This window comes from Trachemys scripta, chromosome 23, assembly GCF_013100865.1.
Source record: "Trachemys scripta elegans isolate TJP31775 chromosome 23, CAS_Tse_1.0, whole genome shotgun sequence".
Lineage (NCBI taxonomy): Eukaryota > Metazoa > Chordata > Testudines > Emydidae > Trachemys > Trachemys scripta.
The window spans coordinates 15,697,261-15,723,698 of NC_048320.1; the positions used below are offsets into that span (position 1 = coordinate 15,697,261).

General features: G+C 45.2%; 1 protein-coding gene across 2 annotated transcripts; it reads left to right on the forward strand.

Annotated features, from left to right (window-relative positions):
- The first annotated feature begins 339 nt into the window (after nt 1-339).
- DHX8 (DEAH-box helicase 8) lies at nt 340-18,315 on the forward strand. Of its 2 annotated transcripts, none has more exons than XM_034755798.1 (23): nt 340-507; nt 2,086-2,171; nt 2,775-2,847; nt 3,275-3,360; nt 4,370-4,479; nt 4,583-4,900; nt 5,260-5,404; nt 6,023-6,226; nt 7,043-7,130; nt 7,497-7,594; nt 8,195-8,342; nt 8,755-8,936; nt 9,342-9,536; nt 9,778-9,963; nt 10,549-10,759; nt 10,947-11,128; nt 11,925-12,065; nt 12,367-12,522; nt 13,285-13,422; nt 13,936-14,064; nt 15,530-15,726; nt 15,895-16,074; nt 16,662-18,315. In XM_034755798.1, exons 1-23 carry the CDS (start codon nt 396-398, stop codon nt 16,879-16,881), a joined length of 3,585 nt encoding a protein of 1,194 aa, XP_034611689.1. In that variant the 5' UTR covers nt 340-395; the 3' UTR covers nt 16,882-18,315. The 2 variants fall into 2 exon arrangements, with proteins under 2 accessions (XP_034611689.1, XP_034611690.1); XM_034755799.1 differs by having other exon boundaries at nt 387-458; nt 16,662-16,881.
- The last annotated feature ends 8,123 nt before the right edge of the window (nt 18,316-26,438 follow it).

Sequence of the window (26,438 nt, forward strand, 5' to 3'; positions counted from 1 at the left end):
AATCTACCCCCTCCCCAGTGAACGGGGAATCTCCTCATGGATGGGGGGGGGGAATCTGCCCCCTCCCCAGTGAGCGGGGAATCGCCTCATGGATGGGGGGGGGGAATCTCCTCAGGATATGCTCCTGAGGGGACGATTCTTTTCACTAGCACTGGGCCGTGCATTGCTGCTCTCCCCACCCCAGGCCTCCAGGAGAGCGGGAAGGAAGGCGCCGCCCCGCCCCGCCCGTAGCCCTAGACCATAGAGTCGGAGGCGCGGCCTCCCTCCCAGGCCCCAGGCTGAGCCGCTCTAGCCAGCGCCGCCGTCTCTATGGCCAGCGCCTTGCGTGACCCCTGTGACGTAGCCCCGCCGCGGCCCAGCCCCGGAAGTGGATTGCGCTCTGGGAGTCGGGGGCTATGGGGGACCCGGCGGGCGCTGACGAGCTCGCGAAGCTCGAGTACCTGTCCCTGGTGTCCAAGGTTTGCACCGAGCTGGACAATCACCTGGGCATCAACGACAAGGACCTGGGTGAGGGGCCGGGCCGGGCCGGGCGGGGGCAGCCCCTGGGGGAGTTGGTGACCCCCGGGAGAGGGGGACGGAGCAGATCGGGGGGCGGGAGCCGGGATCCCTCTGGAGGAGGGAGGGGGTCGCTGTGGCGATGCGAGGCTGGACGTTTGCCGGGACACGAGGCTGAAGTTGGATCCTGGATCTCAGCTCCTTATTCAGAGGCCAACATTATTTTCAAGTACCGGGGGCGGGGGGTGGCCGTGTTAGTCTGTATCCACAAACACAACGCGGAGTCCGGGGGCACCTTACAGACTAACAGGTTTATTTGGCAAAAAGTACAGGAGTCCTTGTGGCATCTTAGCGACTACCAGATTTATTTGAGCACAAGCTTTCATGGGCTAAAACCCACTTCATTGGCTGCATGCAGTGGAAAATACAGTAGGAAGATCTATATACACAGAGGACATGAAAAAAATGGGTGTTGCCATACTAACTATAACGAGAGTTAGAGTTATATTTGGACAACCCACTTCTTCAGATGCCTGGAGTGAAAATTACAGATACAGACATAAATATATATTGGCACATGAAGAGAAGGGAGTTACCTTACAAGTGGAGAACCAGTGTTGAAGGCCAATTCAGTCAGGGTGGATGTGGTCCACTCCCAATGATTGATGAGGGAAAATTATTTTTGTAGTGAGCCAGCCACTCCCAGTCCCTATTCAAGCCCAAATTGATGGTGTTAGGTTTGCAAATGAATTGTAACTCTGCAGTTTTTCTTTGAAGTCTGTTTCTGAAGGTTTTTTGTTGTTGAAGAATGGCTACTTTTAAATCTGTTATTGAATGTCCAGGGAGATTGAAGTGTTCTCCTACTGGCTTTTGTATGTTACCATTCCTGATGTCTGATTTGTGTCCATTTATCCTTTTACGTAGAGACTGTCCGGTTTGGCCATTGTACATGGCAGAGGGGCATTGCTGGCACATGATGGTATATATCATTAGTAGATGTGCAGGTGAATGAGCCCCTGATGGTGTCGCTGGTGTGGTTGGGTCCTATGATGGTGCCGCTAGAGTAGATATGGGGACAGAGGAGGCAACGGGGTTTGTTTTCAAGAATCTCAATGTAAGATTTACATTTTTAGAAATTTCATCAGACTAACCGGAATGACTGTGGTAAAAAAGTAAATGTGTAATTATGTAAATATTTATTAATTCTATAATCAAATAAGGAATTGGGAACAAGAAACCAGCTTCCGCCTCATTGACCTGACACTTCCATTATTGATCGTTTGTATTGTGGTAGTATCTTTGAGCTCCAGTAGTTGTGCTAGGCGCTGAACAAATAGAGACAAAAAGACAGTCCCCGCCCCCAAAGAGTTAGAAAATGAGCTCTCATCTCATCCTGAGACACAATCCCTTCAGGTCTGGGTTCCTGAAAATGGACTTAAGGCAGTGTAGAGAGAGAAACTTGCACTGCTGCAGACCATGCATTCCATGTTCTGTGGCTAGATGAGCCAGCCCCTTTCCTCAGAGTGAAATGCACTTGATCTGACTTCAAATTATTTTTTTGTTTCACTCTTGATCACCTTTTCTTTGCAGCTGAGTTTGTGATAAATCTCGCTGAGAAAAACACCACATTTGACACATTCAAGACTGCCCTTACAAAGAATGGCGCCGAGTTCACAGTAAGTGAGATTTGAACACAGAGATCATCTTCTCTTTAAAAGAGAGTGGCAAGGATTAAGTATTTGTGTTTATTAATGTGCAGTTATTTTCACTTAATAGTTCATGTATGCTGGCTTCCAAACACTTCTGTCTAATTAAGCTTTATTTAACTTTGCTTGATGCAGTCTCTGAAGCGCTATGCAATTTTGAAGACTCATCTGGGCTCTTTGATGTCTTATTACTATGCACGTGTAGTGCAAGAAAAACAACTTATCATGAAAACAAACTTTTTATGGTCCTCACACACCAGGTAGATAAGTACCTTAGAAACAGGTCAAAATGATTGTCCTAGTTAGAGCCAGTGACTGGTGTGGAGAGTCACTTAAATGGAATTTTCATAACATTGTAAAGCCAAGACACTTTTTGTCTTGGTTCTCTACACCAAGCAACTGAACTTCTCTGGTGTATGTGTGATTTCTTGTGACTATGGCCCTATACTTCTACATCTTTAGAAGTTGGGATTGAGCTTTTTGTTCCCTTCCAACAAACCCTCCCTTGTGCTAATGTGCAAAAATATTGCAATCACTTAAAAAAAATCTTCTGTGCTTTATCGAATTTTTCAGGATTCCCTCGTTAGTAATTTGTTACGTCTCATACAGACAATGCGGCCTCCAGCAAAGCCATCTACAGGCAAAGGTAAGTACAGTCTCACTGCTCCAACAGTTCAATAGAAAACAGTCCTAACCCTTTCAGCGTCTGTTGTACGTTGTGGGTATGACAGAAGAAATCGCTATTCTTATATCTTCTATACTATCATTCCAGTGGAGTTCTCTGTATTATGTGAGTCGCTGGTGCAAAGCTTTTGGGCTACTCGAAGAGAGCTTTATTCAGTGCAGAATTCAGAATATTGCATATTTCACTATCTCACTTAATCAGAATTTCCTTTGTGAGGGGAAATGTAGTTATTTTTAATTCAACTTTTAAAAACTGCAGTAAAATTTACATTCAGAGCTGAAATGAATACTCAGTTTCAGAAATGATGGTAGAAAACTATTCTAGCCATGTGATAAAGGTGCACTTCTAATTTATTTCTTTTTTTACCCTTTTTTTATTCTAAAACCAGAGGTAGTTGTCAAACCCAAAACAGAAAAGGAAAAGCTGAAGGACCTGTTCCCAGCCCTTTGCAGGCCAGACAATCCCACCATCAGGGTAAGGATGCAATTTCACACATTAACAATCAGTGAATGGAAACATGATGCTTGTTTTCTGTTTTCTCACTCTTGGTTTGCAGTTGCTACATTAACATGACCATCTATATTGTGCTTCTAATGCACAAAATGTGATGGGGCATGAGAAATGAAAACACAGAATAGAGTGGGAAGCAAGTAGTTGGTTTGGGATTGCTGGAGGTTAGTTGCAGGGGATTATTGTTAATATAGCTCTCTCAGGGCAAACATTGCTTTGCAGAACACCCAACAACACAAGGATCCTACCCTGACAAATTCATAGTCTAACTCAGATGACATAATAAGCAGATAATGTTTCAGGTGCAAAACTGCATGGTGACACTGAGACCATTGTAGGATACTTTGTTTAAGGAGTGGTTTTGAAGGAGCATGTTTGGCACCTAGGATTGAAAGACCCTTATACACCTAGTATACATGATAGAAGGTACAAAGTGAAGGAAAGGTGAAGAAGGTAGATAGGAAAGAGGATCCAGAAGAGTGGAGAAAGTGAGAGGCATGGAGGAGGCAGAGGAAGAGGTGGAACTGTGCAGAGGTTTGAAGATGAGGTGGATGAAATAAATTATTAGCATATACCTTTAATCAGATTGGGAACTGTAGTAAGCATCTACTTATGGAGAAGTTAATTTGTGTCAGGACTTTAGGATTAAAATCTAGGCTACCGAAGTTGCCTACTAGTAACATGCATATTAAGGTTTCAGTAACAATTTTAAAAAGTTAGTCTCCAAATTCTTACAGCAAGGCAGAACTGGTAGAGCCATGTGGCAGAGAAGGGTTTGGCTTTGAGACTCCTGGTTTAATCATCCCCATATCTTTGCTTCTTTACATTGCATTTTCTCTGTGATCTTTTCTACTACTTCCTTTCTTTCTGGAAATAGAAATGAGAGTGATTGTCCCTTTGCACAGATTAATGCTCTGTGCTGGTGATAGGATTTTAATCAGCCTGCTTACAGAGGTATTATCTGTGTCTACAGACTATGCTGGATGAAGATGATGTGAAAGTGGCCGTTGATGCTCTTAAAGAACTTGAAGCTTTAATGCCTAGTGCAGGTGGGCAGGAAAAACAAAGGAATACTGACCACCGGTAAGTTTCCAGTGCATCTCTGGGCCAGGGCTACCAGTAAGTTTTCTGTCTGCATGACCTGCTCTTGTATGAAAGTTGAACACAGATTGTTAATGTTTTCCAGGGCAAAAAAAAAGAGGAGGAGTCGCAGTCACAGCAGAGACAGGGACAGGAAACGGAGACACCGATCCCGTTCCAGGTCACGTTCTAGGACTCGGGATAAGAACAAAGGGAAATCCAGATACCGCTCAAGGAGCAGGAGTTTGAGTCCCAGCAGGGACCGTAAGGATCGAGAGAAATACGCAGAGAAGAGTAATGACAGATGGAGGGACAAACATGTGGATCGGCCCCCACCTGAAGAGCCTTCGATTGGAGAAATTTACAACGGCAAAGTCACAAGTATAATGCAGTTTGGGTGCTTTGTGCAGCTGGAAGGACTAAGGTACCCATCTGACCTTCACAATGAGCCATTACCACTTCTTGTACCATCACCCTTCCTTTGCCTATTATAAACATTTGCCTCAGTTTCTGATATTAATATGACTTCAAAAAAAAGTCTGATGCCTTATTAGACTCAGGCAATACACACTGCATTTCATGACCACAGTGAATTTTCTGTTTCAAAAAAGTAAAGCTGACAGTAAAGAATGTTCCTCTTTCCAGGGACAGTTTATAAACACACTAAAACCTCTGAGCACTAAAACATTTAAAGACATTTAAATGCTAAAATGATATGTGAAGGGCTATTTCCCAGAGTAATATACAGTATCTCATGCTCTTCTCTCCACGTGTGATCCACAGGAAACGCTGGGAAGGCTTGGTTCATATTTCTGAACTTCGCAGAGAGGGACGTGTTGCTAATGTTGCTGATGTTGTGAGCAAAGGTCAAAGAGTAAAGGTCAAAGTGCTATCCTTTACTGGGTCCAAAACCAGCCTGAGCATGAAGGTATGGAAGAATTTTATAGATGTGTGTTGAACATAGATCAAATGATGGTGGAGAGAGAGTGTTTACAGTTTTAGTTTACAGCAATATGTGAAATACCAACTTGAATCCCTTCAAAATACATATTTTAATACTTAAAGCTGGTAAGTTATAGTTCTGTATTTATGCCACCCATTGGTTCCTACTCCCTGTTTTCTCCACATGTTCTTTTCAGATGCCTTGCATATAAAGATTCTAAGCATTCAAAAGTCTTTGTGTACCACTCATTGAACCAAACAAAGTGGTAACTTTGAAGTCTTTAGTCAGGTGCCCAGCCAAACCCCAAGCTGTCACTTATGCCCATCCTCCATTCACTGTATGAGAGAGAGGCATTTTATTTTAAATTACAGGCCACAATGTGCTTCTGACCACAGACTGCTTAATCACTTCTGAGATGTTAATTTAAAAAACAAACTATAGTGAAATGTCTTCACATATATGGGCTGTGTTTGGCTGTGGCCCCTCTGGGAAACTGAGAGATCCTTGCCTTTACATGCTTGGTAGAGGAAGGAGGTCCAGGCCAGGTATCTAAGGAAAAGGTGGGACAGTGATTAATAAATCTGTCAATCATATTTGATGTAGGATGTTGATCAAGAGACTGGGGAAGACTTGAACCCAAACCGACGCAGAAACCTGGTTGGAGAGACCAATGAAGAGACCTCTATGAGGAACCCAGACAGACCCAGTCACCTCTCCCTGGTGAATGCCCCTGAAGTGGAGGATGATAGCCTTGAACGGAAGCGTCTCACCCGGATTTCAGACCCAGAGAAATGGGAAATCAAGCAGGTGTAAAGCATTACCATCTCATACTGGGATGTCTGGGGCGATGTCATTCAGTATGATTGTAGGGGAGCTTCACAGACTACCATCCACCTTCCCATTTTTCTTAATAGACCATGGTTTCTTGGGTACATCCTCCTCACTGTTATAAGCTCTCTGAAATCTGGGTTTCCCAAGCTCTGACCTCATAAGGCTTTGAGTAATCTTTGGTTAATAGTGTGATCCAGTTAAGTATAAGACAGGTGTCCCTCTCTGCCAGTCCCAGGGATCCATAATGGAATGTGGAGCCTTTCACTCCTATATCCCTGATTCATAAATCTGGGTAGTGCTGTTAATAACTGAAACATCTTTGTTAGAAGCGTCACTTGTCATTCCAGCATCTTCCACAAGCACTAAAATCCAGGAAAGACAAGGTGTCAGAGATTAAAAAGCCATACTAATCCATCTCTGCTGATGCTGGGTTGTTCCCTGCAGCACATCTACTAATGTTGTGTCCAGAGAAGTTTTAAAGTCGCAATTGAATTATTCTGGGAGACGTCTACAACCCAGTACATCACCCTGTTGGAATGTATTATCTGATAATTCATTGTAAATTTCATTCTATTTCTCCTGTTTATACTCTGTTGTACCACACTAATAGACACTAGTTCCCTCAGACAATCCCAGCGCCACAGTGTCCTGGGAGAACTTACACTTCCTGTCTCTTTGCAAAGTGAACCCTCCTTCCATCTCAGAGAGCTGTAGAATCTTAAATGGGCCAATCTACCCTTGAATGATGTTCACATGTGGGAACTAATCCTTTCCTCTCCATTCCCTTCCCAGATGATTGCTGCTAACGTGCTCTCCAAAGAAGAGTTTCCTGACTTTGATGAAGAGACTGGAATCCTCCCCAAAGTTGATGATGAAGAAGGTAATATTGTCTGGTAGTTTCACTGTGGGTATAATAGATTGCTTGTGTTTCTGTGTATGTGATCTATGCAAAAAGGAGCTTCTGATGCAAGCAAGTGTAAGGAGTTTCATAGTTAGCAATAGCTCTAACCACCTGGAGCTGGCAGGTGTGCTGGTTCCCTTTGGTTAATGAAGTGCTGGTGGCCTTTGGCCAGGAGCTCTCTCCTTGCCTGTGACATTTTTACCTTTGTAGAATATGTAATTATACAGTAAACAGGATGCACAGAAAACACTTCAGCAATGTAGCTTCCTTTTCCTGCTGCGGACGTTTGTTGAAAAAAAACTGCATCTGTCTCCTTGTTAAACCTGAATTATTTGTGGGTTTTAGATGAGGACCTTGAGATTGAGCTGGTTGAAGAAGAGCCACCGTTCCTGCGAGGGCATACGAAGCAAAGCATGGATATGAGTCCCATTAAAATAGTGAAGGTAAGAGATTTCAGACTAATGATTGAAAACTTGTACGCTGGTTTTATGTAAATACTCAGGAATTAGCAATAATGAGTGGAATCTTGGTATCCATAGCCCAGAAAATCAGGAGCGCTGGGTCGGAGACCTTTTTCTTTTATTATACATAGTTGGGTTTTCATTTCATTGGTAACAGTGAGACGAGATCATGGAATAGAAATACTAGGTTAACGTGCAGCCTACATTCCACAGAAAAAGGGTTAGAGCCAAGTGGTGTTCTTCTGCCCCACTCATCCTCTTGTTTTTGATGAGGTGGGGATAGCCCCGAAACTATCCTTCCCACCTCATTACCAGTAATCTCATCCTTGATTGGACTATGAAAGGAGTCTCCTATTTTACAGTCACAGCCACTGGCATCCTGGAAATCTAGCCATCAAAAATATTTCTGCACTTGTGAAAGAATAAAGTTTTAAAAGCCTTTGAAGTCGCTGTGGGAAAGAGATTGCCTTCATGCTCAAGGACAGATGGGCTGGGCTGTAATAAAGGTGTACAGAGGAGAGGGGTAGTAAAGTCTCCAGGACTGGACAGTGCTTGTAATCGTATGTTGTTTTTGTTCCTCAGAATCCTGATGGCTCCTTGTCCCAGGCCGCAATGATGCAAAGTGCTTTAGCCAAAGAAAGGCGAGAACTCAAACAAGCTCAAAGGGAAGCAGAGATGGACTCTATCCCCATGGGACTTAATACACACTGGGTGGATCCTCTTCCTGATGGTGGGTTCTGACTTGTCTCTGTTTAAGTATCTATTGTGCCATTCGTTGTGGGAGCTGAACCATTCCAGGAGACTATCTTGGTGTCTATGTATGTGGCCACTTCACTTAAGTCTTTTTTCATCTTGAGCCTAGCTTTTATGTTTAGTCTTTTAGTCAAAGTATGATGGGAGAGTGGACTGAGTGTATTACCAAGTGTTTCACAGATGGGACTATGGCAAAAATTGTAGTAGGCCCAAAATCACAATCAATATGCCAGAACAGCTCACTTGAGTTCTAAACAGGCAGATTGTAGTGTTATCTGTAAAATGCCTTTTTACTGTGTCTAGTTCATTACTACTTTTGTGCCATGTGAACTGAAATGCGATAACAAAATTCTCACTTTTTTTTTTTTTTTTTTTTTTTTTTTTCTTAGTGGATGGGAGACAAATAGCTGCCAACATGCGGGGTATTGGGATGATGCCCAATGATATCCCAGAGTGGAAGAAACATGCATTCGGTGGCAACAAAGCTTCCTATGGTAAAAAAACCCAACTTTCCATCATTGAGCAGAGGGAGAGTCTCCCAATCTTCAGACTAAAGGAGCAGCTGATTCAGGTAAGACCCATGCAGGAGCCGCCTGCTCCTTGGAGTGGGAAGGGTTAATAGGGATGTTACTGGGTCTGTTTATTGACAAGTTAGTAGCCACTTGAGAGTTTTTAGAATTAAATGGTATTTTAAAATCATAATTTTTCTCTATACATCTTTGTAAAACTGCAGGTACTTCTTAAAGCAGTAGGGCCAAAATTGGAGCTAAGATCCCAAATGACACAAGTCTTTATGGCAGGGTGAGTCAGCTGAGTGGTTAAAGAGTTTACTGGCTTGCTGGTTAGCAAGACGTAGGCCAGAACACTTTGCTGAGCCAGCATGAGTGAGGGCACTTGGGGGCTACATCTAGCCTTAGATTGACTGTATTTAAAAAAAAAAATCCTAACAAGCACTTTCTAACATGTCCTCTTTCAGGCAGTTCATGACAATCAGATCCTGATTGTTATCGGCGAGACCGGCTCTGGGAAAACGACCCAGATCACCCAGTACCTGGCTGAGGCAGGTTACACATCGAGAGGAAAGATTGGATGCACCCAGCCTCGCAGAGTGGCTGCGATGTCTGTTGCCAAGAGAGTGTCTGAGGAGTTTGGTTGCTGTTTGGGACAGGAGGTAAAGTTCTGTGTTGGAGGCGGCAGCTGCATAAACACGATGAAAAGCAGGGAAAATCAGTACTGGGATAACTAACCTATGCTCTATGGCAAGTTTGAATTGAGGGGCTGGCAGAATAACTCAACTTGGGATTATCATTGCCAACAATTTTGTTCCATCAATTCAGTTAGTTTAGTGTAAGGGGCAGAGACATCATTATTCATTCAAACCCATTGTTCTGCTTCCATCTCTCGTTTCGTAGGTTGGGTACACGATTCGATTTGAAGACTGCACCAGCCCTGAGACCGTCATCAAGTACATGACGGATGGTATGTTACTGCGGGAGTGCCTGATTGACCCGGACCTGACCCAGTACGCCATCATCATGCTGGATGAGGCCCACGAGAGGACCATTCACACTGATGTGCTCTTTGGGCTTCTGAAAAAGGTAATGTTATGTTTGGCCCCTGGGCTCTCCACAGATTATATCAGAAGGGAACCCAGGAGGAAGGCAGACATGTCTGCCTTTTAAGACCCTCATGTCTTAAAACAGTCAGTTGTGAGAACTGAGCTGTGGTTGAAGGTGACTGTACCTTTACAAGAGGAGCTCACCTGGTCTTAGCTCTGACTGTAAATGAAATGGAGTTTTGGCAACAGATGAAGCTCATTTAATTCAGAACATTTCTGGGGGTGAATAAGCAGCTGTCTCAGAATAAGGAGATAGTCTCACTTAACCCAGTCTGCCTCTCCCAAAAGGTCTCTGTGCTGGGAGTTCCCTTAACTAGGAAAAAAGGGAAGTGTATTGTAAATATGGCCTTAGCTTTAAATTGCATGAGATTCTGGGCTTTTGCCTCTCTGAGAAGGACAGTGTATCCTCCTTTGCATTTAGATGATTCTGCGAATCTGCCAAAGCCCCTGAGGTGATTGAAACCCCTTGTTACCTGGAATAATGTAACTGGGTGAAGGGGCTTGTTGAAACCCTTATTTGTTGCCCTTGTCACTATTAACATGGGAATGTTCTCTCCTGCTACAGACAGTGCAGAAACGCCAGGATATGAAGCTCATTGTAACTTCGGCGACATTAGATGCTGTGAAATTCTCCCAGTATTTCTATGAAGCTCCAATCTTCACGATTCCCGGCAGAACATACCCTGTGGAAATTCTGTACACGAAAGAACCAGAAACCGATTATCTGGATGCCAGTCTGATCACAGTGATGCAGATCCATTTGACGGAGCCACCAGGTAAGTGCGATAAAATTTGGCGGTGGCAGGGTCCTGTGTCATGGGGTCATATGGCTTTATAAGGAGCACATCTGAAGGGGAGATCTTTCTATATGGAAGAGAAGAGGGGAAGAAGAAAGCTAAGGGAGTGATTAGGCAGGAGTTATGTGGAGCAGGATTAATTCTGTGGACACGTTCCCTTTTGTAGGTGACATCCTAGTGTTCCTGACGGGTCAGGAAGAGATTGATACAGCTTGTGAGATCCTCTATGAGAGAATGAAATCTCTGGGACCCGATGTGCCAGAGTTAATTATCCTCCCGGTGTATTCAGCTTTACCTAGCGAGATGCAAACCAGGATCTTTGACCCAGCCCCACCAGGCAGCAGGAAGGTAATCCCAGGCAAAGGGTGGCTTCCCCCTCTGATGAAACACTTAATAGTGGGACTTGTTACACTGTTCATTCCATTCAGAATCTTATGTGCCATGGGCTGGGAAGGAGAGTAATTATAGACTGTGCTCTGTAGCTTTGAAACATCCGCTCTTATGTGGCTTAACTCAGAGAACTTTTCTTGGCCAATTCTCCATTCATTTTTTGGCATTTAAGTAGTCTTCTGTTTTATTTTAAAAAACCCTTTTGTGCAGAATTGCTTTATAAATAACATTGATGCAGCAGAAAGATTCTCTAGAGATGTTACCTTTCAAGAGCATTGTTGTCCTCTGCCAGTCTGAGTTTCTGAAAGGTCTGCATAGAAGCAGCTCCCGGAGGATGGCAGTAATTCTCTTGAAGCACATTCTGTGGTGGTTTCTTGTCTCATAAGGGCTGTGTTGCAGAGCCAGGCAAAATAATACTTTTTACGGATCATGTAAAATTCTTTGAGCAGAAATTGGTAACCTTTTCCTCGTTTTTATCCATGAGTTCCACTGTGTTCACATCACATACTGCCCTAAAGCTTAAAACAGGTTTAAAATCTGGCCATTTTTGAGGGTGAAAGGTGTGAGCAGATTTCACATGGTGGCAGAAGAATAATCAGTAATTTTAAATCATAGCAGTTGTGTCAGCAACAGTCTGATTAGAACATATTGAATTGTTTGTATAAACAGAGCAACACTAGTTTAGCTTAGTTCTGTTTCTATCTGGTTGGCAAGCAGAGATAGTATCTGAATCAGACTGTACTCTTGCTTACAGGTTGTCATTGCTACCAACATTGCTGAGACCTCCCTGACTATTGATGGAATCTATTATGTGGTGGATCCTGGGTTTGTGAAGCAGAAAGTGTATAACTCCAAGACTGGAATTGATCAGCTGGTGGTTACACCAATTTCCCAGGTACACAGCATATGTTGGATAATGTATCAGTAATAAATCTGCAGCTTAGAGGAAATTTTATGGAAACAAGGTGGGGAAATAAATACCACTTTCCCACACACAATGCCTTGCATCACACTCTGACTATGCTTAGCGCATCATATCCCTCCCTGCATTGTGTTGGGAGCCCCTGTAATAATGCTAACAGAACTGCAAACAACTAACCCTTCATTCCTCTCTCACTTAGTCTCTTGATTGAATCGTTGTCCTGGATAATGCTTACCTGCCTCTGAGATGTAGTATTCCCTCTGAAATCCTATAGGCACAGGCGAAGCAGCGAGCAGGAAGAGCTGGAAGAACAGGGCCAGGAAAGTGTTACAGACTCTACACGGAGCGTGCTTACCGAGATGAAATGCTAACCACCAACGTGCCTGAAATCCAGAGAACAAACTTGGCCAGCACAGTGCTCTCCCTTAAGGTAGGAATCAGTATCTCATTGTTTTGCTGAAATACAGGCCGATGTGATTGTAATGGATAGGAAGGAACACTGTACCATTGGCAGAACTATAGCTCGCTCTCCAGTTCTTTCTCCCAGGGGGTTGTAACTTAGACTCAGACTTAGCTTTATAGATATCAGTCCCACAAAAGTCATTCCTTACACACACCCTGAAAGCCATATTTCATTGCAAGTTCTAGAAATGCAAAGCCCCAGGAGTCTTAGCGGAATCATACATTTCCATGCCCTGCTATAAAAAACAAACAAAATCTTTTATAAAATATGCGTACATTTCTCAGGCCATCATCTCACAGCATGGCGGGGACTTCTCTTTTGTGGTGGTGGTAGTTGAGTCCTTCAAATATACGTATCCCCAGATACTCTGGGGATCTATAGAAGACCATACCCATGTGAGAGTTATAGATGTTAGAGATGGCACGGAACTATTAGGTCACCACACGCATCTCCCTGGGGCTAGTGCAGGATTGTTCACTATTGTACCTTTACTAGAACTTTTTCTTGTTTTGGTCTTTGTCCCAAGGGATGGAATAACGTACCCACTGGGATTTGTGGTTACATGGGAGATAAGGCATGAACCCTGGGCACAAGAGCTCATCAATGCTACTTAGACCTTTTGGCTTTTGGCTCATGTTTTGTTGCTCCTGGAGTTGTCTCTACTTATGGAGCCTGGTTTCCTGTTTCTTTCCTGGTGTTTCTTACCCTCAGATTTTCACTCTATTTCAGGCTATGGGGATCAATGACTTGCTCTCCTTTGATTTTATGGATGCTCCCCCGATGGAAACACTAATCACCGCCATGGAACAGCTCTACACCTTGGGAGCCCTGGACGATGAGGGGCTGCTCACTCGACTTGGGCGCAGAGTAGGTTAAATATCATGCCTCTGAACACTGGTTGTATTGTGTTCTCAGGCTGGCCTGGGTGTAGCTGTCCATAGGGTTACCTGGCACTGTCAGTGCTTTCTCTCTGTGCTTTTGTGCATTGTTAGTGGGTCCAAAGCCACACTTCCCCACTAGCAATTGGCCTTTGCAGACAAGTAGTAAATAATAAAGTATTTTCTGCTTCCCAATGGAGCAGTATCATTTTCTCTAATAAGTGAGTTCCATTTTACAAGTGTCTAAAAATCTCCTGTAAGTGTTGGGCTGCTCTGATCATGTAGATGGCAAAGGTCATCTGCTCTGTGCCGAGTAAAGCTCCCCTAGGTAGTGGGCAGTGCCATGGTAGGGAAACCCTCAATGGCATCGTCTTCTCTCCCATTAAGGTTTAGTTAGTCTCCAAGTGAAACAAGTCTGGCCTATTTTCTGATCTTGTGAGACCTCTTGAAGCCTTGCTTCCGCACCACTGAAAATATATGTCATTGTCCTTTATTCCTGCAGATGGCAGAGTTCCCCTTGGAGCCCATGTTATGTAAGATGTTGATCATGTCTGTACATTTGGGATGCAGTGAAGAAATGTTAACTATAGTCTCTATGCTGTCTGTACAGAATGTGTTCTACAGACCAAAGGTAAGGAATTCAGGCCTATGTGCTGTAGTGCCCAGCCCTGGCTGCATGGTGGGAAGGAGGAATCCGGTGGTGTTTATTGAATGCATCTGGTGTAATGGTATGTGCGTACTCCCCCAGACAAGATTGTAATTAAAGGGTTCATTGGATCACACATTGCACAGCTAATTCACCTCTTTGTTACATGCCCCCAAGCTCTGGATGTTTGCTGCCACTTTGCCCTTGGGGAAGTGAAAGTCGGAGGTTTTGCTTTTTTCTTTGCTTCCCAACAGTAAATGAAACACAACATTAGAACCTGACATCTCCTGCTTTGGAATTCGGAGCCATTCTTGTAGGGTGACTGGAGGAACCCCGTTCCTCTCCCAGAGAAACAGAAATGGTTTCAGAATGAAGTTACACATCATAAGCCCCTCCTGTGCTGATCCTCGTCCTGCACCTCTGGGCTGCAGGCTCTGGTGGTGACATGACTGCTTCATATCAGACTCCTTTTGGATCTGTTATTTCTTCATTATAATATCCTATTGCTGTCTACTCCAGTGACCTCAGTGTTTGATCAATATCCCAAGGCTACATCCATGAAACTGAGAAACATGGACCTCTCTGCAGTCTATTGATTAGGCTTGGTCTACACTGAAAAGTTATATTGGCATAGCTACATCAGTCAGGGGTGTGAAAAAACCACACCCCCGACTGACATAGTTATGCCAACAAAACCTCCAGTGAAGACGCAGCTGTGTTGACAGAGAGAGCTTCTGTCAACGTAGCTAATATCATTCAGGGAAATGGTTTTCCAAAACTTACAGAAAAACTCTGTTTGTGTAGGGGGGCTGTGCCAGCATAGCTATGCTGACACGATTCTGTCATATCGTCTCCATAGTGTAGACATACACTCAGTCATTGAAGGTCAGATTTCTAAGCAACAAAAGTCTGACTAGTTCTGTGCATGCAACACAGTGCCAGCCGACAGCGTAAGTGAGCCTGTGTCCTGTATTATCATTTCAAGAATAGTTGGGGTGAGGAAAGAGAAGGGTTCCTCAGGAAAGACACAGTGTTGCGGGTTTTCTGCGGTAGCCCTCTCCTCTTGTGAGAGAGGAGAGGAGAAGTCTGCAGCAGGTTTGTGTTTTTAGGTAGCAGCTGTGCTAGTCTTTTTCAAGTTTAACATTCTGTGTCATAATGGTAATGCCTTAATCATAGGGGTCCAGTTCAGTCCTGGTGTGGGCGAGGGGCCTCCCATTGACCTGGCAGGGCTGAGTCTGATCTGCAGTGCTTTGTATTTAATCCTTTACCAAAAAGCCAGTATGCTCTGTATGCATCACAGCCTTGCACTGGTTAAACACGGGGCTGTCCATTTCAGTAGCACATAAGAACATGCAGTATGTGGGCCTAAAGAAGAACTAGTGCCCCGTTGCCAGGGGTACATGATACTGTCTCTAAAACACACGTGATGGAAATGTGTTTTGTGTGTTAGGATAAACAAGCACTTGCTGACCAGAAGAAAGCCAAGTTCCACCAGACAGAAGGGGACCACCTCACCCTGCTGGCTGTCTACAATTCCTGGAAGAATAATAAGTTTTCCAATCCCTGGTGCTATGAGAATTTTATCCAGGCCCGGTCCTTGCGCAGGGCACAGGACATCCGTAAACAAATGCTGGGCATTATGGACAGGTGAGCAAATCCACCAGAGGGCAGGAACCGGTTCTGCTTTTCTTTAGCATTCTCGTCCTTTAGCAGCAGCTGATTGGTGCTTGCTGTTTGGGTGTTATGGTGTCTGTGCCTTGAACACCAAACATGGGGGCCCTCTAAATTCTTTCTTTTTTGACTCTCTTCTGGCAGACACAAGCTGGATGTGGTGTCATGTGGGAAGGCGACGGTGCGAGTCCAGAAGGCCATCTGCAGCGGTTTCTTCCGAAATGCAGCAAAGAAGGACCCCCAGGAGGGCTACCGCACTCTCATTGACCAGCAGGTGGTCTATATTCACCCATCCAGTGCCCTCTTCAACAGGCAGCCAGAATGGTAGGAAAACAGGGACTCTTAATTCTAAGTTTAATTCTCAATTCTACAGCTAGAAAGTCCTCAGCATGGGCTATACATAAAATACAGATCAAAATCTGTGAATGCTCTGATACTTCAGTGATGGGCATGGAACAAGAATAGAGAGCAAAGATACAGACTGTGATCTGTTCTCAGCTCCTGAGCAGACGTGTACAGGACATATGAGTTGCTACAACTACTGCAAAGCAAGGCTGTCTGGAGTCCTGCCTCCAGCTGTCCTGTTGTGCCTCTCCTCCACATATGGCGTTCAATGCAGCAGCATAAGTCAGCGAGAGGGGGATCCTGACATGAAACCAAGCAGCTCCATGCTGCAGAATGTGGGAGGTGGATGAGCGAGGCTTTCTGCTGGGGGTGGCTCTTTTGGGGTTTGGTGAGCCTGGTGGTGATGTTGAAGGGGGAAGGAGAGTTAGAGAACTGGACCAAGGGGGACAGGTCTCGAGCACCCCTCACATGAGATGAGGTCTTCAGCTCCAAAAACCTTGTCATTGTTAAGAACCATTAATTTCCCCTTCTGCAAGCATTAATATTGCTGCCTTCTCTCTCTGCAGGGTGGTCTATCACGAGCTGGTGCTGACCACCAAGGAGTATATGCGCGAAGTGACCACCATTGACCCGCGCTGGCTGGTGGAATTTGCACCAGCCTTCTTCAAAGTCTCTGATCCAACCAAACTGAGCAAACAGAAGAAGCAGCAGCGGCTTGAGCCCCTGTACAATCGCTACGAGGAGCCCAATGCCTGGAGGATCTCTCGGGCATTCAGGAGGCGATGAGCCTGGCTCTGGCCTGGGTTGCTTTTGGCGAAGTGTTCCTGGCAGCTGAGATTCTGTACTGTTTTAAAATCCCCTTTTCGGGACACATGCAGTTGAACCCAAATCCAGTTGCAGCTGAAATCCAGACTAATTCAGGCTTTAGTTTATTTCCTATTCACTTTGTAAATATCTTCATTAGGGGCCAAAAGAACTGGACAATATCACTGATTCATGTCCTCTGCCCTTCAACTGCTACAGTTAGCAGGTCACTTCTCATGTCCAGGCTCACTCAGGTGTGTTGTATCACTTCCTCCTACTTCCAACCGTTTGAAAATCTGAAGGCTTAGAAATCTGGGCACTAATCAACAAAACCAACAAATGAGGCAAGGATCTAAAAATCAGTTGTTTGTCAACTTGATCGTCTCCCATCTGACTGGATCTTCAGATGCTAGAATGGCCTGAGTTTCTAGCCACTCTGAAGAGGGATTGATTTCGGCTGACACTTCTGTCTCTGCTCTTGAACAGTGACCAGTTTTCTTTGGCAGACTTCACCACTTATGCTCAACCTCCTTTAACTTTTCCATTTTCTTACTTGCTGTAACTATTTGTCTCTTACTTGAAATCAAAAACTCCTGTAGCCAGCTGTGGAGAGAGATTTAGTATCTGTGATTTGGAATAAGGTGGAAGAGATCCCCTGAAACCCAACCCGAGTGTCTGTTACACTTGGACAATGGCACAGGTCAGACTGGTGGTCTTATCTTTCATCAGCATCTCCTGTGCACTGAAAACTAGAATATCACATGTTAATTAACCACATCCAATCTGCAGCGCAGCTCAGTCTGTGAACTTAAATGGTTACAGATGTCCCAGAGAGAGATTTTCTACACAATGTGTCATGTGTTTTGTTTCCTCTGACAACATTAGGTGACATCACAACTGCTCTATTTTATACAATATTTTCTTAGGGCTAAAAGTGGATTTCAGCAAAGACCTGCGTAGAACAGTTGTTATGAAAATGTAATTCCAGAATGATTTGCCAGTGTGTGTGTTGTCATGTTGAAGCTGTACATAAACTTGCTTTATTTTCTTTCTGTTGGGGTAATGCCCGTGCTCAGACCTGCCTTTTCAAAGCTGGAAATAGCTACCTGGCTCCAGAGCTAGAGAGACCCAAACTTTGTAACTTTTCGCAAGTGACTGTTGAAAAGTGCACAGAAGAGCTGACTGGTTTGATTTGCACCTGACTCTGTGAGCTACAAGACAACACAGTGATTGCTCACTGAAAATTGGCTAGATTTGAAATCTGCATCTGTCTGTAAAGAGGGCAGTGAGAGGGATGGCGTAAATATTGTTTTTAATATGTTGTACAAATGCCCTAAGTTCCTCAGAAGCCTTCACAAAGAAAATTATTATTAAAATAAACTTCTGAAACAGGAAACTGTTTCAGCATCAAATATGCATAGGGGTTTGTCCTTTGGTGGTAACAGAATGGCTTCCAACCTGGTAACACCTCTTTGTGCTGCTGTAACTGTTACCCTGATTCCGCTGAAACTTTGTGTTTGAACCACATTTTTTAAAAGCCGGTGGAAGATTTGGGATGTATTCACTGAGGGCTCAGGTCAGACAGCAGTAGGGCTTGGGGGCTTCAAGACAAGGTCTCTTCATTCCAAATTCTTTTTATTTCTCTTCCTGTTTGGAACAGCATTTTCTGTTCCCTTGGCTGGCTTGGCAGCTCGGCCCTTCTTTGGTAGGGGAATGAAAAGACAAAATTTTGTTTTCTCTTTTGGAAGTCAGCAGTCGTGCTCTTTACTGGGAGTAGCTCCGCTCTTGCTGTAATTGGTGAGTAATATGCTCCTCCTCATTTGCAGTATTTTCCATGTGAACTGTTGGGCTCCAAGGCAGCGTGCACATGCCTTCCAGAACTGAACTATGAAACAGGCATGTTGGTTTACACACAACCCTTTGCAATAGGCTTTATAGACCTGTCCTGCTTGGAACAACTCAGAGCATCAAGTTTTCAGATGTATCCACTGGCAGATGGTAGAAAGTGGTTACCTGAGTCACTGTACCCATGGAATTGGAGTCAGAAGGAAGCACAGTCACTGCAAAGGTTTCTAGTCTAACATTAAGCAACTGTTCATTGATATCTGTAGATTCTAAGGCTAGAAAGGATCATTATAAGCACCTCGTTTGTCCTCAAGTATAACACAAGCCCTAGAATTTCACTCAGTGATTCCTTTAGGAGACCTATCTGCGGTTAGTCTAAAGAATATTTCAGTGCTGTGCATGCAACTAAACTCTGGGAAAATCAAGGTGACAGAGGGTCTGAGGACTTGTCTATGCTGGAAGGTTATACCAATGTAAGATAAAATGTGAATTTAAACCAATATAGGTATACTAATATAAGCCAGTCTGTAGGCACTTGGATTCTGGTATCAGAGTGGTGTTAGCTTATATCCATTTGGGAAGGTGTTTAAACCAAAAAAGCCACTTTTCCACTAGCATAAGTGTGTCAACAGGGGGTTAAACCGGTATAACTGGTAAAAACTTTCCCATGTAGACAGGCCTGAGAGAACTCTTGACCCAGAACAGTGTATGTACAGCCATACACATAGTCTCCTCATCCATCCCTCTCCACCACTGGGGATCAGAGTCATAGAAATGAACCACAACCTTACACTTCTGCAGCCCTGGTTGTGGTGCGGGGGATGATGGGGCAAAGATCTTTTCATGAACATGATGTGATGGGGTGTGCTGGCTCACTTCTCATCCCTGGGGGTGTGGGGGGTGGGAGAGAACAATATACCCTCAGGCCAGCGTGGCTCTCTGCTTCCTGTTGCAGTTGGACGAGGTGCTTGCACAAAGCCATAAGCTGTAATTAAGCAGGGAAACGGTGGCTGCCAAAGCATCCTTGTTAACTTTATAGCTGGTGACAGAAGGCAAGTTACAGTTAAGCACAGGGAGAACCAGGGATGCAGATCTAGGAACCCAGTGATTAAAAATGTATAACAAATACTGCGACAATAGGCAGTGGGCAGGCTGCCATCAGTGCTCAGGATCTGGGTAGGCAAAGGGCTGCCCTGCCCTCTGCTAGCTGGCTATAGCATCATGTGGCCTGGTAGCAGCTGCTTTATTCAAAAGGCTTCTCTGTTGAAGTCCAAGAAACTGCAATCTGAAACACTCTGCTCTTCTCAGGAGCTTTGGGCTCTGACAAAGAGGAGCTTGCAGCCTCTCCTGCCCAGTTCACATCAAAGTCTCTGTGGACTTTCCACTTCTAGAAGCTGGGAGTGTTACTTTTGGAGCAAGCTGATGCAATGTGCAGTAACTAGCCTCAAGTAAGGTCACTCCCACTGGTTTCCCAGAGGTTGGTGTGATGCTCTCCTATCCCCAAGTATAAGAAGCCCTAGCCTGCTCCCCTCCAATTCTGTTGAGTTCAGTGGTGAATCTTTGTGGGGACACACAACATCCAGTGCACTTGTCCAAACTCCAGCTGCACATGCCGAAGATCTGCAGTTCACTTTGTATGTATCGCCTGCATACCGCCTGCTTGTCACGTAAAGTATCTTGGACAAAAAAATCAAACTTCTTTCACACGCACACTCTCTCTCTCCAAATAAATCAACCTTTTGCCCTTAATCCAAGAAAGATAAATAAGACTTTTACAGGCAGCCCCACACATGTTCCATCTGTTATAGCAACTGCCTTCCCCTCATTTAATGGGCTTGTTACCAGATCCATTGTGACAGCAGTGTGCTGCCATACAATGAGAGTTTTGTTTTCTCCTAATTCGGTTTTCATGAGATTTTGTGACAATTACAGAGAGGGTCACGATACTGACCCATTAGCAGTTTGGTGGAATTTCTCATTTATGAATGTATTGTTCTTTCAGGCCAGCTGGGAATATGGTAACTGAGTATCTGAATCTCCGAAATGTGGTTTATAGGTGTATGTTCTGCAGCATACATAAATCCTGTAGCTGGTCTGACCATAGGCTTGGGGTGAAGAAACCTGCACACTAGTTTATTTAAATTCAGAACAATCACACCGTACTTGTGGCTGGTGAGCAGTTGGCTCAGTCAAAGTGCAGTTCTACACCAAAAAATACCACTCAAAACAGCACCTCCCTGTTTATTGTAGATGTGTTTCCTGATCCTGTCTGTGTTCAGCGTTATCTCCCTTCTACAGGGACACAGGCAAGGGGAAGCTATTTGCCCAGGGTCACTCTGAGTCAGTGGCAGAGACTAGGTGCCTGACTCCCAGTCTTGTGTTCTAACCGCTCTTCTTCCCTCAATGCATGCTCACTTAGCACAGCTTAGGCACTCACGTACCCTGGGGACTGAACCGTGCTTGCTGCAGGTTTGTTCAGAAACGGTGTCTCACACAGGCCTGATAGAATTGTGCTATCCCACCTGCAGAGGATGTTTGTTCCCTCCAAGATGGCTGGGGTTGGCATGATTTTAGTACAGGGGGCAGGGCCGGCCCACAACATTTCACCTGAGGCGGGGAGCTCAAATGATGCCCCCATGCCCCCTCGCTTGGGCCAAAACTTTGAAAGGTCTCAATTCTGCCTTCTTCCTGTTCTACTCCTCTCATGGTCCTGCTCTGCTACCTACCCCAATAAAGGAGAACTAACAACTTAAAATGCCTTGTTCAAAAATGTTAAGTAACACTTAACTTTTAAATGCCTGAACAGCAAATGTAACTTTTCTTGTCTGCATAGTAAACACTGGCATTTGTATCTGAATAATCAAAGTAGTGCTTTCCATGCCTTCTTGGTTGCAAAGATTTGAACTGCTTCCTGAAGGTCCACAGTCTGGGCCAGCTCATGCTCTATTGAGATGGTTGCAAGGCCGACCAGCCTCTCCTGTGTCATTGTGGAGCGTAGATGTGTTTTTATCAACTTCAGCTTGGAGAAGCTGCGTTCTCCACTGGCAACTGTTACATTAAGTGTTAGAAGTATGTGCAGAGCAACAAAAGCATTTGGAAAGAGAGTGGTCATCTTATTTGTGCACATATATTCCAGAACAGCCTTTGGAGTTGATCCTGCTGAAATGTATCTTGAAAGGGCTTTCAGTTCATCACCTAAATCACTCGCATCAATATCGCACATGTCATCATGTGTCAACACTGTCTCTAGTGCCCTGCATTGCTGGTGTAGGTCTTCTTCAGGTATAGTGAGGAGTTTTGGAATATCATACAACGTCCCAAATACACTGCTGTGTTCCTTGAGCTGCATGAAACGTTCTTCAACTGATGCAATCTTCTCTTGATGCTGATAATCTATGGTGGCCTTTAACCTTAGTCTCATCTCAAGCTCTTTCTACCTATGGAATGCTCTCGGGTGATTTGCTGCCTTCTTATGGCAGGCCAGATTTTTCCAGTCCTTTGTTCCTGTAGAACCCAATGTGGCTGGAACATTAGACTGGAAGAGTTTGCAACAAAAACAGTATGCAGCATTCTGGGTTTTCAAATACATAAGCCATGGCCTCTCCACTTTGTCACCATTGGGGATTTCACGCCAGTAATGTGTTGGATGGAAACTTCTATTTTCACTGTCTTTGGGGAACATGAAGTTTTTCACTTGCTGTGGCCCATGCAGTACAAGGAAGTCCCTCAGGCTACTGCTCAAGTGGGTCCACAGTCCTGGATCATCTAGACTTAAGGAACTAAACTCAGCAGCAGCTGTTTGTCTCCACCACACTCTTCTCTGATCTACACTTTTCTTCAGGAATGTGCCTGGTTACATCCATTTGAGATGGAGATACGGATGCTGCAGTAGCTGCCAGGTCACCTGCACTCTGACTAATGGGAAGATCAGGCATCTCCTCACCCCTCACATCCTCACTGGGGCCGGAAGGCTCAGCGTGAACATTTGTGTCTGTGTGTCTCAGGAGAGCTCCTTCCTGCTTAGATAGAAAAACTTCTTTTGCTTTCTTTCTTTTTCTGAATGCTGCCCCAGAGGGGCGTTTTCTTCTTTCACTCATGACTGCTGTTCTGTGCCAGCCATAGTGGCTCTCAACACTCAGTTGAAGGTAGGGTGACCAGACAGCAAGTGTGAAAAATCAGGACAGGGGGTGGGGGGTAATAGGAGCCTATATAAGAAGAAGACCCAAAAATCGGGACTGTCGCTATAAAATCAGGACATCTGGTCACCCTAGTTGAAGGGGACAAATAAGCAGACTGGTAGCAGGGCCTGAGTGAGGGAAGATATCAGTGTCTTAAGGGCCTAACTGGCTCCTACTACTTCAGTTGACTGCCTGTTCTCCTCAAGTGGGTTCAGGGAAGCAGCAGCAAACAGGAAGCTCCCTGAGGAGCTGGAGTTAATCAGTCCAGGCTCCTGGGGGTGCTGGAGAGGTACATAAGAGGCTCCTCCTCCTCTCCCTGCAGCTCCTGCTGCTTTCTGTTATCCCCCTCTTACATTTTCTCCTGCCTGCCTGTTATGTCTCTTATGGCCTCCTTCCTCCAGCACAGCACTCCATCTCTGTGCATCTAGAGCAGAGAGAATACATATGCACCAGCAGCAGACACAATTTTCTACACTCTGGGTCCTAGTGGCACCCCTCACAGTCTGGCACCTGAGGCAGTTGCCTCATGGTAAGGCCAGCCCTGACAGGGGGCAACAATATTTAAAAGAGCAACTTTGCTATCAGAAACCACATGAGAGCCTCCAGTGCTGGCAGCTAGGCCCTAGAATGGTGTGTGATCTATGGCAGTGTGTAGATGCAAACCACCGTGTTACAGTGTTTGGTCACAGTTTTCAACCCCCATTACTAGCAGTGGTGTGATCAGAAAGTCTCCATGACTCAAACCAGCCCGAGTGACAGGGTTTCTCTCTAAGGAGAGCAATGGCATAAGGCCACTGTTTGATTTCCTTCAAGTTTGGAAAAATAAATTCAAGCCACCTATTTGATTCCATCTCCCGGTGGAGAAGTTTCTGACGAGCTTTGGGCTACAGCTGCTCGACCTTCACTCTCTCTCCAACGATTGGATACTTGAGTCAACACAAATACATGTGAGGTTAGCCCAGCCCGCACATCCCACTTAGTGCTAGACCCAGCATTCAAAAATCATGTGACTGTCTTAAACTCATGAGGCTGGTTTTTTTTAAGTCACTGTTTGGTTCTTTTTCTTTGCCTTTTGGCTTTTGAGCCTTTAGGCTACACTTGCTTCATGTTTTCAAGCTTTTCTTCACAACCATGAAGGCTAGAAACTTACTCAAAAAAAAAAGAAAAAAAAGAAAAAAAAGATTTTCAGGCATTCTCTTGCTTCCAGAAGCTGCGGCTTTAAGAAAAACACCAATTATCATGAGATTCAGCAATGCTGGCATCCTGGCTGGGGCTCAGATGGGCTGCACAAGCTTCAAGGATGCAATCTGCCAAGAAAGGCTGAGTCCTGGCTGTGCTGTGAATGATCTGTTCCTGCCGCAGAGGGAAGGGGGTGCTACCCCTGAGCAGGTTTCTCACTCTCATATTAGAAAAAAGAAGAACAGGAGTACTTGTGGCACCTTAGAGACTAACAAGGTGCCACAAGTACTCCTGTTCTTCTTTTTGCGGATACAGACTAACACGGCTGTTACTCTGAAACCTCTCATATTAGAATGGCCACTAGCTAGCACGATAGCTCAGGATGGAAAACACTTTCCGTTACAACCTTCTTTTCCCACCTGCAGAACTTCCTGCAGCATTCACCGCTGTGGTGTTTGCTACAGATATCTCCCCGAAAACAGGAGTTCTGAGCAACTTCCCTTCCGAGTTTTTTTAATCATAGGAGACTGAAAGAGAAACAACATTTTTGTTGGAAAAAAACCTCTAAGCTTCCCTTTATGTGCCGGGCTCTGGCCAGAGTCTGACCCCCACAGAGGCCTGCCAGGGCCTCTGCTTGGCTTGTATTTGAGAAGATCAGGAACTTGGAGCACTGGGTGCTCAGGCAGTGTGGTAGGTCTTAGTAATTGGGCAATCAGGTGACACTAACATGTCATGTGATCAGGGTGCTGACCCTTTCAACCCTGACCCCAGTCACGTGACTGGTGGCAGGCAATAAATTCAGTCCCTTCAGTCTAGTAGGTCACTACTAGGGGGTGGTGTGCGCATGCAGCGATGGGGAGCTTAGAGGGGCTCCCCCATTGAACTTAGAGATGGGGCAGTGGGTGGGGCCTCCTGGCCCCAGGCAATCCCCTGTGTCCTCTTAACCAGTGCAGCTGCTGTATTTCTAAACCCTGAAATCCAGGTTTGGGGCTGCTCTCGCTCAGGATAAACCCCCAGAATTCAGCAGGACACAGGAGGCAGCATCTACTCTCAATGGCTGCGAGGGGCAGAGGGACAGAAATGCCAATGTAGGGTACAGCCCTGTGCTCCCTTTGGCTGACTTGTGCCTGCTAAGATGTGGCAGAAAACTCAGTCAGTTCTAGGGCTCTGGCCTTTTCCTCCCCCCCCCCCCCAATTTATTTTCCTAACGATTTCCCTGGAGAAGGTCCAATGAGCAGAGTTTGCACAAACTGCAGAGGTTTAAAGCAAATCCCAGAAGGGGGAACTGCCAGCTCCCAAATCCTCTGCCATTAACAGCAGAAATGTAGAGCCTGTGAGAGGATAAATAGTGGGAAAGACACAAGCTGAGGCGCCCGGGATCCTGTTTCCATTGTGTGCAGACAGGTGGGGGGAAGTGGGGAAGGTTTGCGTAAAGCACCATTACTCGTCTGCGGTTTGTAGCAGTCAGGCTGTGGCGGAGCTGCCCCGGTCCCATCTATGTTCTTTGGCCAGGAACAGAGCCAGGATGAGGAATGATGTCAGTGACAGCTGGAGCGAAGCAGCCACTTTTCTGGTCAACAAGGGCCTAGGCAGCATTAGTTACATAAAACTAGTCTGTGACTCTCCCTGAGTCCAGCAGAGGGAGCGCTGAGTTCAGCGTTCACACACAAGGGGTGCAGAGATTAAGGAATTTCCCAACATGTGGGGACTGGTAGAGGTTTTGCCTTGGCAGTTCGTGTGATGAGATCCTTTGGTTCCAATCTATTGGAGCCTGTAGCCCATAAGCTTTGGGTTCAGACAAACTCCAAATCCAACTGCACAATGCAACCGGAATGGGCAAATTTCACCCCGAAACCCTGATTTAAACGCAATGCTATAAAGTGAACGCCAATCACCAGCTCTGCTCCTGTGTGAGCATCGGTAACAAAAGCAGGCAAGTTTCCTGCAGACTCTGCTCCTGGTGCTGCAAACATTTTGCTCAGCTCCATGATTGACACCTGTCTCCCTCTCTAAACCATTCATCCTTCTAAGAGCTCTTCCCTCCATGGGTTCTAGTTCAGTCAGCTCAGGGTAGTTTGGAGTTTTCAAGCCGGTAGCAGCAGTTCAGTAGTGCAGCTGGGATCTAGCCCTGACAGTCAGCCAGTGGGCTGTGATGTTACTGGAAGCTGGATTGTGTCCTAGACTGATGGGAGAGTCCTCACTGCTGACAGCTCTAAGTAGGCAGATGTAACCACACAGAACCAGAGCAAAAGTGCAAGAGCAACAAGCAGCACCTGCAAGGAGCATGACGCTAATTCCGAAAAGTGGAAACATGCCGCATGAAATGACAGCTCAGCG

Bases quoted from the DNA above. Each gene is read 5' to 3' on its own strand.
- DHX8 (XM_034755798.1), top strand. From the start codon at position 396: ATGGGGGACCCGGCGGGCGCTGACGAGCTCGCGAAGCTCGAGTACCTG. The intron at 4,480-4,582 runs GTAAGTTTCCAG...AATGTTTTCCAG, and splicing joins CAAAGGAATACTGACCACCG to GGCAAAAAAAAAGAGGAGGA. The intron at 10,760-10,946 runs GTAAGTGCGATA...TCCCTTTTGTAG, and splicing joins CCATTTGACGGAGCCACCAG to GTGACATCCTAGTGTTCCTG.